Source organism: Gracilinanus agilis, chromosome 1 (genome assembly GCF_016433145.1).
Source record: "Gracilinanus agilis isolate LMUSP501 chromosome 1, AgileGrace, whole genome shotgun sequence".
NCBI classification, from domain to species: Eukaryota; Metazoa; Chordata; class Mammalia; order Didelphimorphia; family Didelphidae; genus Gracilinanus; species Gracilinanus agilis.
In genome coordinates, this window is record NC_058130.1 from 224,567,158 (window position 1) to 224,582,289 (window position 15,132).

Consider the following 15,132-nt stretch of genomic DNA (forward strand, 5'->3'; position numbering starts at 1 on the left):
AGGAACCTGAAGTTGAGAGACTAACATATCATAAAACTGAACAATATAAGACTGTCTATGATTTACTCGTAAATTGTGTGGTATATTCAGAGAAGTAGAAAGTCATTGAAGGCTATCATTGCTACCTGAAAAGCTAATGCAATCATTTTATTTGGTGGGAGGATTATTTATTTTCGATAAACAAGCATTTATTTTCTCATTCGCCCCCGCCCCCGCCAAAAAAAAGAAAGAAAAAGAAACTATTATAGGAGTCAGCAAGGTGGTTCAGTGGATTGAGAGCCAGGCCTAGAGATGAGAGGTCCTGGGTTCAAATCTAGATTTAGATTCTTTCTATTTGAGTGACCCTGGGCCAGTCACTTAATGTCCATTGCCTACCACTCTTCTGCCTTTGAATCAATACACGGTATTTTTTAAAAACTATATTAACGAATATAGTTGCCAATTCTTGTCTTATTAATTCTAAGCTTTTACTATTTGCAATATCTTCCATCTTTCTCACTGCTCATATGGCCAGCATCCTAATTCAGGTACTTATTGTAGATTATCTTCACTATTTCAACAGCTTCCTGATTGGACTCAGCTTCCACTCTCTTCTCTCTCCAATCTGCCATTCATACAGCTGCCAAATGAAGTAGAAGTTGTTGAGAGGTGAATTTAAGTTTGATGTCAAGGGAAAACTATTAACAATTAAAATTCTGAAAGTGGAATGGGTCACCTTAAAAAGTGCTCCATTCCCCCCACCTGTAAGATCTTTAAGCAGAGACTGGATTATAACTTGTGTTATAATGGGAATTTCTTGTGGGTATGATCTTGGTCTTGGTCACTGAGATCCCTTTCATTTCTCAAAATTTGTATTTGTGTGTCTACTTCATGGAGGAGAGATGAGGCTCAGAGAAAAGGTAGTAAGTACCTGTGGACATTAACCCCATATTACAGTTAAATAAATGATGCACAAAGAAATTAAGGGACTTGCCGTGATAACACAACTAATTGTCAAAGGCAGGCTTATAACTTGGGGCTTCTAATTCATTCTCTGCTAAATCCATTGTGCCACACTACTTGGTCACAGACTCACCTCTGCCTCTCAGATTCTCTTATTTTTTTTTAAGGCTAAGCTCTTGTTCCCACTTTGTACATAAACCCTTCCTATTCTTTCCAGCTACTGGCAATTTCTTTCTCTCTCTGCTATTGGATCTATTTTTTTTTATCTAGCTATCCACAGGCTAGATCAGTGATGGGCAACCTTTTGAGCTTGGTGTGTCAAAATTCGCCAAAAAACTGAGCATAACTCAGGTGGTGTGTCACTTCGAGAAAAAAACTGTAATTTCACGATATTTATAGTTTAAATAACAAAAATGTATAATTGTAATATATAACTGTATTTAATAAACCAAAATAGATAAAATTAATATAAGTAGAATTGTCATCTATAGTGCACAGAGTGTCTACACTACACTACCACAAATGTTTTATCCTTGGCATTAAGCCCCATACTTGATCGAAAATGGCTACGTGTGTCAGTGCTGACACGCGTGCCGTAGGTTTGCCATCACCGGGCTAGATTGTAAAGCTCCTCTGGCACAAGGGATTATTTCATTTTTTTCATTATATCTCCAAAGCCTTACTTAGTACATGGTCCATGGTATGTGATTAATAAGTGTTTGGTTGACTTTGACCAGAGTTCTTGATTGTGCAGCCAGAGGTTTGGGCTATTTATGTTTAATTTTTGCTGTTTTTAAACCTATTAAGTTGTCTTACAAATGTGTGTTATTTCTGTTTCTAGAAAGGATTGATGGATTTGGAGACTTATTGTCATTTATGGGGGTGGGAAGAAGTACACAAAAACTTAATATCTAATTGGGCAGTAGTATTCTAATACTAATAATAATGGCTTATATTGTGTAGCACACTTAAGGTTTATAAAAGTGTTTTATGCATATTTACTTAATCTCAGTCTCCTTCCCCTGTTCCCTGTAAGATAGCTACTAGTATCTATATCTTATAAATAGGGAAAAGAAGGCTGAAAAGGCTTAAATTATTTGTTGCTGGAGGTCACATGGTTAATAAATGGTAAAGGTGGAATTTGAACTCACCTTCCTGACTATTGAAGTCCAGGATTCTGTCTGTTATACTATGCTACAGTTCTTTGGGCAAGTACTGGGGAAACAAAGGCATAGTCTATTCACTATATCATGCTGCCTATCTTTTAATATCTTTAGCGATCATGGACTGGTCTAAGCTTAGACTTGAGCTCTCAGCATGATAGAGTTTGAGTTTTGTTACACCGAATTGAGTTTGCTTATTTTCCATTGACTAGTTACATTATACCAGAAGCTCTTTTATATTTTTATGTATTCTGAACTTCCCTTTTTTAAACAGATCATTTAGGTTTTTAATTTGTAGGCAAATAACTATTCCAGTTAGAGTTCTCTGTTAAGAAAATTCTCTGTAAAGAAAATTTTCATTTCCAGTTGATGTCCATTTAAAACAGAAGAAATGTTCTGGGGGGGGGAGAAGGGGGGGGGCTGAACTGAAAACTTCCATTGAGCTAGTAATTAGCTCCATGTCCCATAGGCAGCATTTTGAGTATTTTGGGAATGTTGCAGAGTTCTTTTGGGACTTTACTAAATCTTCGATCTCTATTTCTTTCTCTTCTTCATTCATTTCTCCTCTGGGAAAATCTCTCTTTCTATTCATAACTCCTAGAAATTAGCTTAATTCATTTCAACAGGCATTTTATTAAGTTCCTATTCCAAATAAAGCAACTTGGTAGATGCTGGGGTCATGTTGACAGAAATGAGAAATAATCTCTGCCCCTATGGAATTTGCATTTTACTTGTTGTTCCCTTTGTACTTTAGGGCATCTATAATAATTTAATAGCTAACGTGTATAATAGCACATTTATTAGATATTGCCTAAAACATCCTTAGTTCTAAGATTTTAGGTTATTAAAAATTAATCACATCCCAACTTTATCTAGTCTCATTTATTAAGTCTATCTAAAATGAGTTATAACTGTATTTCCATTTGATGTATGTTACACTTGACATTTATGTTTTCTTAATTTTTATATAATCAGGGTTTTTTTTTTATGTTTTTTGTTGTTTCTGCTTCACAGCATATGTTAGTCCCCACAGGTTTAATATTAAGCCAAAACCAACTAACCCCAAAACCTTATTTGCTGCATATGTACATTAATTTTTTGAGCAACAAATGTTTTAACCCACTATCTTCACTAATATTGTAACTACTGTCTTACAGATTGACTTGATGCAAAACATCACAAAGGCTCCATATTATACAGTATGCGATTTTTGAGGTATGAGATTTAGAAACTTACCTCTCACTGTGGCATGTACATCAAGCTTTAATTTCAGTTTGGTCTTTTAGGGGGATACTCTACCTTTCTAACTCCCCTCCATACTGTTTTTAAAGTATTTAAAGGGCTGGGAGTACTTCTGGATCCCTTCTAGGCTCCATGGCCTCTACCAGCTGATTTTCTTTTCCCAATGAAATGAGGGATGCTCATTCTAGCAGATGTTAGCTTGTTCTCTTTGTGACTATCACTTTGAGTCTGCAGCTGTATATTCTATTTAGCCCTGGTGATCACCTTAGTTAATTGAATGTTAATTATTTTCTTTTGAGTTTCTCTTTGATTGGGGAAGCTTTTCTTGGTAGCATAGCCTATCCAATTAGTTTTCTTTAAAATAAAAAACCCAAACTGAGCAGTTTAGGTATTAGAAGCAAACTCTTAAGAGTTTTATATGAATGCTAACTCCATAATCAGATCACCATTTTGTTCTCTTTGGTAGAATAGAGTATACTAATAATCCAAGTCCTGATCTTAAGTCCTATATCAGTATTTTTTAAAATGTTGTCTTTCTAAAGACCCTCCTTCTGAAATTCTCAGTATTTGTTGCCTATGGAATTATTAAGCTTGTATTTCTTAGGTAACCAGGAACTTGCAGTAAAGTATCTCTTTGTTTTCCTATAGTCCTAATAACTTGACAGATGATCCAAAATTCCTGACAGAAACAGAACTAAAGTGGGCAAAAAATAAAAATGGGTGACAAAATGAGTTGCATGAATATTGATTAATTTATGTGTACATGTAAAAAATGTGTGTATGTGTTTCTAATTTGCTGAGATTGAGTTGATTCTGTAGGGGATTTTTGAGGTTTCCCTTTGTGAACATAATTGCTTTTATAGTATATGAGAAACATTTCAGTGTATATAATTATACAGTCATAAAGTTACAGAGTTAGAAAGGACTTTAAACTGGTTTTAGCCTACTGAGTTTATAGATAAGTAAACTGTAGAAGTCCAGAGATGTGGCTGACTTGCCCAAACTCCTATTTGTGGTTATTGGTCATGCGAAGGCTGAACTAGATCTAAGGCTCACTACTTCTAGATTAGTGTTCTTTCCACTATACCTTATTGTAAATAAAAATATATACTTAACTGATAAAAGCAATTAAGCACCAGGAAAAGAAGGCATATTCAAATTAAGTTTCTTTGAGGGCACTTCAATATTGAATTCAACAAACATTTTATTTAGCTTAGTTATCTAATTTTATACCCATTCAGAAAGGAATGATTGGTGGAACATGTTTTAATTACTTTGGGTACAATTTCAAATAAAATGTGTTATTTTCAGTCATACTGTAAGTTTTTATGGTAAGTTTTTCAGTGCCCTCATGTTCCATTTAGTGACTTAAGAAAGTATTATAATGACATAACAGAAGGATTTAAATTAGCACTGGTGTATGACATATTTGGCAAGTAACCTCACAGTGTCAATTGTTAGAAGTCAGGTAAAGACAGTTTCTTAACTCTTATTTTTCTGTGACAATTTAGAGGTATTATGATTTATATTTGAAGCTTATTGACAATTATATTCTAATATCTGAAGGGGGGAAGCTTGTCATAGGTTAGAGTACAATCTTGCTTATATCTCAGTAGAATAGGGTTATTGAATTTTAGATTATTGGACTTTTGATTTATGTGGGGGCTTTTAGTCCTAATTAGACTCAACCGGTTTTTTTAATCAAGGTTTGACTAAACCTGTTGGCAGACATCCTATTTTAAAATGGTTAGCATTTTATGTACTAATCACAGGGGCTAAATAATAGCCTTTTAGGAACAATGGAATATGCTGATAGAATTTGTCTAGATTTCAGGTTTAGTATCCATCCATCCACCCACCCCCCTGAAGGGAAATTAAAACGAATAACATGTGCAAAAATATCTATAGGTTCCCCTCCCCCCAAGGCTGAGGAATAGGTAGAAGTAGAAATTTCATTTTTCCCAAAAAACAAACTTAGTTAAATGATTTGAAGAAGTTATTTTAGCAGTAGTAAATCTAACAGAATTTGGATTTTCCTATTTATATCTTTAGAACTTTTGAGGTTCTTGATATTTAATGTTATATTTATATTGTTTATATATACATATACACACACTGTTATCTTAAATGTTTTTTTTTTACATTGACAATTATGATTAAGCTTTTTAAATTACAGTTTGTTTTTAGGGTCTGAGTGTTAAATTCCCTTCTAAAAAAGTTTTTAATAAGGTTGAGAATATTAAAAATTATGACGACTCAAAGGTAGCAATGAAAGTTTTTAAAGGTTTTTTCTCACTAAATCCTTTTTACCTTTATTTTCTTTATGTCAATTGATACATTTTTTTGATTGCAGACTTCTACAATGAATCCTTGAGTATTATAGTATATAAATATGCTATTGAAATTTACACATTTGCTTTGTGAACTCCTTTTCCCAAAATGCTAGTGTTCTGTGCATTCTCCCTCGTTTTTACAACATATGACCTTTCAACTTAATTCTTATGTAGTTTAATTGATGTCATGAATTCAATAACTTGGAAATACATTTCCCTGAAGATATTAACATAGTTCTTTACAATTTTGAAAGTGGTGATAGCACCTTCCTCTTCTGGCTTTGTTGCCATTCCTTCTAAGTTTGTCACTTGGAAGATTAAAAATATTTCTTTTCTTCTAAATTCCCAATATTTTCTAACTGAGAAAAATAATAAACATCTCCTTAAATCAAAAGACAGTGAAAAGGCTTCTGGTGTTCATTCAGATTTCCAGGATTTTTTAAAAATATATAACATCTACTAGGAACTCAAATGGGTGACATTTTGATTTAAAAACTCACTTTGAGTGCCTGCTACACTACTAAGGCAGTTGGCACTTGGAAGATTCAAATCTTAACCCGGAGATCTTAACCTTAAATGTTTTAATTATTAAATTTGGCTGGCTATTACATTACTAAATGAAAACTTTTAAATTGTGTATCTGTGTGTGTGTATGTGTGTATTTTTTTTTAACAGAACTGATAGTGCATCAGCCGACCCAGATAATTTAAAATATTCATCTAGAGATCGGGGCAGTTCTGCCTCGTATGGACTACAATCTTCAAATTCAGCTGTGGTGTCTCGTCAAAGGCACGATGATATCAGAGTCCATACTGACATACAGAATGACGAAAAAGGTATAAACATTTCTTAATTATGGTTAAAAAAGGAGTATTGTGAGTTCATATTGAATAACTTAATAAAGCCAACTCAAATTCACTATTTATAGGTGGCTACAATGTCAATGGAGGATCTGGGGAAAATACTTATGGTCGGAAGTCGTTGGGGCAAGAGCTGAGAGTTAACAATGTGACCAACCCTGATTTCACCAGTATTCAGCATGGAAATCGTGCTTTAGCCACAAAAGACATGAGGAAATCACAGGGTAAGAATTCTGAACATTTAAAGAATAAAATATGGTGTGTAGAACTATTTTCCTTATGGCTTTAGTTCCTGATTTATCATAATTAAAGAATAAAAAACTTGTGACATAATGTTTTCCATAGGTATTAGTGTACATCTATTACAGAAAATTTTTTTAATTAGCAAAATTCATTTTTTTTAACCTGCCCTTGTTTTCTGCCCTTGTGACAACTCTTAAGACAGAAGGGCAAAGGCTAAGCAAAACAGGGTTAAATGACTTGCCCAGGGTCATATATGTAGAGGAAATACTTAAATTATTAACATACTAAATTTAGAAAATATGGATTTTTAAAAAATGATCTTTTGAGTATTATAAAAACCAAATTTTGTTTTTAAAAAAATTGCTGTACTAGGGAATACAAAGAGTTATAATTCCCATTCTCAATTAGTTTTTTTTTTTTTTTATTTACTCATGGATATACAGCTTAACAAATGTTTAAAAAAATTAAAAAACCTGTATGAGCAGTTTTATTGCTGAATAAGCAATGCATTCCAAAGGTGTCAAATGGCAAACCAAGTGCAGCTGAACTAGTTTAAGATGTAATTGGTCAATATTTAATGAAATAAAAATGTAATAAAACATGGATAATGTTCATATGCATTTTTCTAAGTTGATATGAAACTGCAGTGATCTATAGATAAAGTTTAGGGACTACTGTTTTATTGAGTTTGATAACACTGATGTGGACCAATACTTCTGGCCCCTGGGCCCCTGGGCCCCTGGGAGGAGAAGGGGACTACAACAGAGTATGTAAATCCTCATAACTTAATTGAATGGAATATTAAGATAACATTTTTAAAAATTTTCATTTTAAAAGTACCTAACTATTTATGGGCCATATAGCCATTTTGAATTACATAAATCATCTGACCCAGATCTAATAGATCGTTTACTTATAACATCTTTTTGTGAAGGTGAATTTTCTGCACTTTTTACTGCATTGAAATTCAAATCCCGAAACAAATTAGATATGGAATTTGATCTAAGACTGAAACCTGCAAAACATCTATTTCCTTTATCAGGATAGATGTTTTCTGTTGACTAAATAAATTGTTTTGCATGCCTATTACTATTATGTAGAAAATATTTTGACTAATAAAATACAAATTTATTTTAAATTAAGTATTACTGAAGTTATCACTTGTCAGGTATTTTCTCATTCTGGGACCATAGTAATGGTGACATTCATGACGCTTTTTGATAAAAAAGGAATCCTCATACTAACAAATGGTCAAGAATCATTTGTTTAATTAGTGAATTTTTAGGTCAGGAGTGGAAAAGATTACTACAGCCTGGTGTAGTCTAGAAAGGAAAAGCTAAATTTGAGTTCAGCCATGGAAAGCAAAATTTTCAGTTCATGGAAAGCTAAATTTGAGTTCAGCCATGAAGAAAAGTAGAATCTGGATAAATGGTGAGAAACAAGGGAATTCTAGATAGAATAAGTAAAGCCTTAGAATTAAGAATTATAATTATCATCATTATTATTACAACCATCATCAATATTAGTACTTTAAAAGTTAACCAAGTGTTTTGTTTACAAATACTACAGATATCATTCTCATTTTATAGATGAAAAACCTAAAGCTCAGAAAAGCTAAGTTACTTGCCTACTGTCTCACAGGCATCAGAAGTAGGAGGTTGAACTTCATTCCTCCTGATTTAACCATTTAGCACTGTATCCACTAAGCAAATTGATTTTAAAGTGAAAGATGTGTACTGAGGATGCAGTAGAGTTTGGATGGAATGGGGAATTTATTTAGGGGAATAATGGACTTCCCATTATTTAGTTGATAAAAGTCCAGAAATAAAATCCATTTTCTCTCCAGATGAGGCTCATTCTTTGCTTGAATTGATGAAGTACATTTACAATGCACTATTTTATCTTAATCTTACAATAGGCAAATGGGATATCGAGAACATTTCTCAATCTCCATAGTCTCATAAAGCTGAACATAAAGACCATATTTTTAATTTCATTTACTGTACTCTTTTGGTATATGCTAACCCTTTTGTTTATGTAAATAGTATTTCTTTTTAGTTTTGTTGGAATGGTATGTCTTTCATCTAATACTCCAACTTTTTTTGATCATAACCCAGAATTTGCCATGAGCAATTCTGGAGAATTAAGAGAATTGAGAAGACTTGTGCAACTTTGCAACCTAAGAATGCAAGTTTAGTTCCATACAATTCAAAACTGAAATCCATACATTCATATATACCCTTTTGAGAGCCCCTTGTCTAATGTATTGTAACTAAGTTAATATCATTTCCTCTTTGAGTTGAAGTCAAAATATTTATTTTTATTTTTTTGATGGTGGTGGTCTTAAAATCAGAGGATTTCAGGGGGGGGAAGGGAATTTTAAGTTAATTTTAAAGAAAGGTTACGTGGATCTAGACGCATCAAGGATTTACTCCATCTCTATTAGGCTTTCTTTTTAGGGTCCAGAGAAACAAAATCTTATAACTTCTGGAATTTACCATAGACAAAATTGAATTTATTTTGTTTAGGGGAACTGAAATGAATCTCTAATATAAAATATTGGTGTATGTGTATAATATATACACACACAAGTAGCTATACATTGTTATATTATCAGCATGTGTGCTAGATAAATTTTCTCTTAAATGAAAGACTTTTGTTTGAGGTTTTCCTCATTTTTCTTTCAGTTATAATTCATTTTTAATGGTTGTTAAAAAACAGAAAAACATTCAGGAGTTATTTTTGGCTGAGGAATAACAATTATTGATGAAAATAGTGTTTCCAATAACAATTATACTGAGCTGAGAAATTGAAATATATATAAAGAACCTCCCCCTTTTTGGAATATTAAATTTTGCCCTTTATCCCCAATATTTGTTGGGGCATTTTTCGTTACCTGTTTGCTAAAAGATTGGATAGTGTTTAGGAAGAAAATGATAAAAACTTAACAGGTTCTTTCTCTTGGAAGAATTTTCTAAAAGGAATTGTATGCTCACAACTCATTTTCTTTGTAGTTTTAATTAACATATTGGTCTAAAGGTGATGTTTCTGCATACTCTTATGGAAAATGCAATTTTATATCTATAGAGCGATCGTTGTCTTACTCTGATGAGTCTCGACTGTCAAATCTTCTTCGGAGGATTACCCGGGAAGATGACAGAGACCGAAGACTGGCTACTGTAAAGCAGTTGAAAGAATTCATTCAGCAACCAGAAAATAAGCTGGTCAGTCTATTCATTTCTACTTAAGACATGGAAATAAGCTTTTTATTTGTGTAATTAATTCTTTTTTTAAAAGGTAGGTAGGGTGGAGAGGACAGAAGGAATGTTCTTTTAGGGGGAAAACATCAAAGTCTTAATTTCTGATTCATTTGATCTCTTTGGCACCTTAACTATACAATTATAGTATTGAAGCAGGAATGTATATGTAGTAGCTGTAGTAGGGCATATATCAGAGGTGAAGACCTTTTTTTTTTTTTTTTTAAACCATACCTTCTGCCTTAGAGTCAGTACTGTTTATTACTTCCAAGGCAGAAGAGCAGTAAGGGCTAGGCAAAAGGGGGTTAAGTGGTTTGAATCATGGTCAACAGGGCCAGATTGAACTATTTTAATTGCATGTATTTTCTTTGAAAATAATCACATGTTTTCTTGGGCAAATTTCCACAGACACTACCTGAGAACTCTTAGAAGTAATGGAAAATGTGAAGTTTTTCTGAATTTTCTTCCTTAACTTTTTCAGGTACTAGTTAAACAGCTAGATAATATCTTGGCTGCTATACATGATGTGCTTAATGAGAGGTAAGGAAGAATAAATTGGAATTTACTTTAATCTAGGCAGTGTTACCTCTGATTACAAACATACAAATAATACTAACCAAAATGGATTGTTTAGAGCAAATACCTACCACAGTATTTTCATTGAAGAATTGAGGCAGGACTAGGACCAGGTCCTTGTTAATTTATAACCCTTAACCTAGAATGAATAAATTCTTTAGGTCAATTATATCCCCTGTGGGTATGTATTCAAATGACATATTTCAGGAAATTTACCCAGAATGATAGCATTGCTAAGTTCTTTTAAGTTAAGCCTCCTTCCTTAAGTTAGATGTTTACCCTGTTTCTCCAAATGTGGTTATGGTGTTCATCATTGTGGTAGTTTTCTGTTTACCAATTGGCGCACTTGTAGCTACAGAGAATCCAACAAATCTTTGACAAAAAGTGTCAAGCTAGTCACAGTGGACCACTAACTTTGCCTCTCCCCTTTAATTGTCTTGCTTTATAGGGGGACCCTTAAGGTTTTGCTTTATACTCTAGCTCATGAGATCATAATAACATTAGAATGTTAGAACTCCAAGTTACCCTTAGAGGTAATCTAATCCAGCTACTACCTTTAACAAATGAAGAAACTGAGACCTCGTGTGGTAAAGTGACACATCAAGTTAGTGGTGGAGGTGGGACTAAACTTTTGGTCTCCTTACTTGTATCCAATGCTTTTAATATCCTATTACCTCATTAATAGCAAGTTTACTAAATCAGTGTCTCCCTTCAATTAAACTTTACTGTTTAGCCATTTTTTCACTTATTGTTAAGCATCTTTCGTCATTTTGTTTTCTAAAGTGCTTTACCATAGATATTCTAGCTGTGTAAATACACAAACATATACATTTTTTCTGGTTTGGATTACTTTTATAGATCATTTCTATTTAAAGGTGGAATTTGAACCTCGAGGTCAATCTAAGGCTAACATTAAATAACTTACTCCTTGTCAACTTAACAAAATTTAATAGAGGAAAATATTCAGTAAGGTGCTTTTCCTGTTCTAGAGAGAATATAGTATGGCTGCCCTTAAATTGATTAGATTTCAACCCTTTGATTAATTTTGTCTAAAATTTTCTTATCACTTAAAATATCATTCAGTTTCAAAACTGAAGCTAACTTTTTTCTTTTGGTATCATTACAGTAGCAAATTACTTCAAGAATTGAGACAGGAGGGAGCTTATTGTCTTGGCCTTCTTTGTGCTTCCCTAAGCTATGAGGCTGAGAAAATCTTCAAATGGATTTTTAGCAAATTTAGCTCATCTGCAAAAGATGAAGTTAAACTTCTTTACTTATGTGCCACCTACAAAGCACTAGAGACTGTAGGAGAAAAGAAGGCTTTTTCATCTGTAATGCAGGTAAGACTGAAAAGTAAACTAAAAAAAATTTTTATATCAGTGCATTACACAAAAAGTAGAATACATACTTAATGAATAGTCCTTGAATGGAAGATTGTACGCATACTTTGAAGGAAAAATGAAGAAAAAATTGAGTGGTATTCACCAAACGTGTCTTTTAAATATATCATTCATCATACTCGGTATTGAAGGTAACTTTTACTTGGAATCAGTACTTTGGTTTTGTCTCCTGTGAGATTGCTTGGACCCCATTCTGAGCACATTTCCTTTCCTATGCAGTTTTCAGTCACTCATTTCAGTAATGTTCTTTTATCTTCCATGGAGCTGCTCAATGTTTCTTTAACTATTCATTCTACCTCTTAACCCTAAGCTTGTAATGCCTACCTTTTATCTTATTTTTGAGCAACTAATAAACCCTTCAAGTAGGCTGTCATTGTATGGCAATTCTCTTATTACTTTCTTTTTGTTTTTTATCAGTCTCCACAATGACTAAAAGTTGCTTATTTCTTTAAGCCCCTAACTTCTGGAACATTTTGAAGTTCTCAGACCCAAAGGGAAAACTGAATTAACAATTAGAGCTATTCATATTAAAATGTGGTTCCTTTGGGAGGTTATCTCTTATTCTTTAGATATTGTCAAAATAGGGATTTTAAAGAGGACCACCATGGAATCTGGTACCATGTGTAGTGCTAACTTTGTTACTTTGTCACTAGTACCATTTCCAATTGAGAATTTATGGTTTGATTTTATTTTTAAGCTTGTAATGACCAGCCTACAGTCCATTCTAGAAAATGTGGATACACCGGAATTACTCTGCAAATGTGTGAAGTGCATACTTTTGGTGGCTCGATGTTACCCTCATATTTTCAGCACAAATTTTAGGGTAAGTTTGTAGATTCTTCTCAAAGTATAATCAGCTATCAGTAAAAATCAAGCTGTCTTTCAAACTACTCTTTATTTTAGTGTTTCTCCTTAAGTTACTGGCTTGAATTAACAACTTGATATTAAAGATTTAATTTTAAAAATTTAATCTCATTGATAAGCAGTGCATTGTAGAGGATATGGAGCTGGGCTTGGAATCAGGAAGACCTGAATTAAAATACTGCCTCTTAACACATACTAGTTGTGTGGTCATGGCAAAAATCTTTTTTTCGCGAGGCTTCTATATTAAGTTAAAAAACAAGTCGTAGATCAGCATTGCATAAGATGATTTTTAAATTAGGGAAATCCTTATGTACAGGGAACTATAAGTCTAATTTGCCTTGCCTTCCTATTCTCACAGATTGTTAGATTTGGTCAGTCTTGGAATAGCTTGTCAAAAACAACATCAATTTTCCCTTTTGAGCCTTTTATAATAGTAGGAAAGAATGAGTGGAGTAGATGGTCTTTTCCTTTGAAATAATCCTAAAAATGAGAGAAGTTATAAACCCACAGAAACATTAGATTGATAAAAATCTTTTTTCCCTCCTCAAGGACACGGTTGATATATTAGTTGGATGGCATATCGATCATACTCAGAAACCTTCTCTGACTCAGCAGGTGTCTGGTAAGCATTTTAATCTATACATTTTAAGAGTTTTTTAGTCTATATAGATTAAAATATTATGGCTTAAGGAGAGATTTTTGATTTTTCTTGATTTTTCTTAAATGCAATTAATAGTAATTAATCTACTTTGTAGAAATAATGAGTTCATTGCAGTGATGTCAGTAACTTTTATTTTTAAGAAAAGTAGAGTCAGTTCTTTTACAGGTTTTTTTTTTTCCCTATAATGATCTCATTATCTGACCTAATATGAAATGACACTCCTTTGAGGTGGATAAGAACTGATAACTGGATAAATTTCAGAAGAGCCAGTCATTTGTTATTAGTTGATTGGTTACCATAAGTACTTCTGTGTCAAGAAATCCCCAAAGATTAAAGGGGAACAGGCAGGTGCTAAAAAACATGAACCTTTCAAATTAGTTACTTTGAGGAGTAAGTACTATTTATTAATTGATTTCAATTTACATTCATTAAAACCTTTCTCTTTAGCATTTCCACTTCCTACCATATTTGATTCTTACAAGAAGCCTCTGAAGTAGCTAGACAACTGAATTAGGTCTCAGTTTATAATCAAGTTAGGGCTCAAATTCTTTAAAGCATTCAGTTGTCAAATTAATGGCAGGACTAAAACTAGAAGCAGTTGTAGATAACAGTGAATGTTTTAAATTGATACCATATTCATAAAATAACTTTATGTTTTAAATTTTGGTAGTTTGATTTTATGTATACTTCCCCGCAGTGTCATGTGGTATTTAAAATTATTTTAAAATGTTAATACTAAATTAAAATTTGTGTGTCTTCTAGAAGATAAAATGTATCAAAATATTTTTGAAGTAGTAGTCCATTTACAAACAAAAGTCCATTATCCCCCCACCACCATCACCCCTTCCACCCAGAAAACAGGGTTGATCAAAGCCAGGTAACATATACTTTTTTTGGACATTCTCATGTAAAATTTGTCTTCTACCTTCCATAGGATGGTTACAGAGTCTGGAGCCGTTTTGGGTAGCCGATCTTGGATTTTCTACCACTCTTCTTGGTCAGTTTCTGGAGGATATGGAGGCATATGCTGAGGTAATAAGCATATGGTTAGGAATTACTTTTTAAATAAAAGCAAACATTTTAAGAATCTAAGAAATAAAAGATTTTTCTTATCTGCAAAGTGAAGGGATTTGGCTAGGTTATTCTAGCTTTCTAGCTCTAAATTTGTGATTCTCAGTATTTTAAAAATTATTGGGCAGCTGGGTAGCTCAGTGGAGTGAGAGTCAGGCCTAGAGACAGGAGGTCCTAGGTTCAAACCCGGCCTCAGCCACTTCCCAGCTGTGTGACCCTGGGCAAGTCACTTGACCCCCATTGCCCACCCTTACCAATCTTCCACCTATGAGACAATACACTGAAGTACAAGGGTTTAAAAAAAATTATTTAGACTACATGTTTTTAATAAATAGTAATAATGACTGTCATAAGGTATCAATGCATAGAAGCTCATTCTCATATTTAAATTCTGGAAAAATAAAAATTTTAATAGAACTTGCAATTGGAACCCATGCTTGTTTTTCACCAGCTACTATCAGAGTGAAAGACCAAAAATTTTAGGTGGAAATTTTCTTTGGGGTTTGTTAAAGCCTGATGG

General features: G+C 33.1%; 1 protein-coding gene across 1 annotated transcript in view; it reads left to right on the forward strand.

The window, feature by feature from the left end:
* The window catches only part of SMG1 (SMG1 nonsense mediated mRNA decay associated PI3K related kinase), a 110,572-nt gene that overhangs the window by 21,102 nt on the left and 74,338 nt on the right, over positions 1-15,132 (forward strand). Inside the window, exons 2-9 of the mRNA XM_044660426.1 lie at positions 6,356-6,516; positions 6,609-6,764; positions 9,871-10,007; positions 10,522-10,580; positions 11,743-11,956; positions 12,714-12,839; positions 13,430-13,502; positions 14,476-14,573. Of these exons, the coding sequence (XP_044516361.1) occupies positions 6,356-6,516; positions 6,609-6,764; positions 9,871-10,007; positions 10,522-10,580; positions 11,743-11,956; positions 12,714-12,839; positions 13,430-13,502; positions 14,476-14,573 (1,024 nt within the window). The remainder of the gene's footprint in view (positions 1-6,355; positions 6,517-6,608; positions 6,765-9,870; positions 10,008-10,521; positions 10,581-11,742; positions 11,957-12,713; positions 12,840-13,429; positions 13,503-14,475; positions 14,574-15,132) is intronic.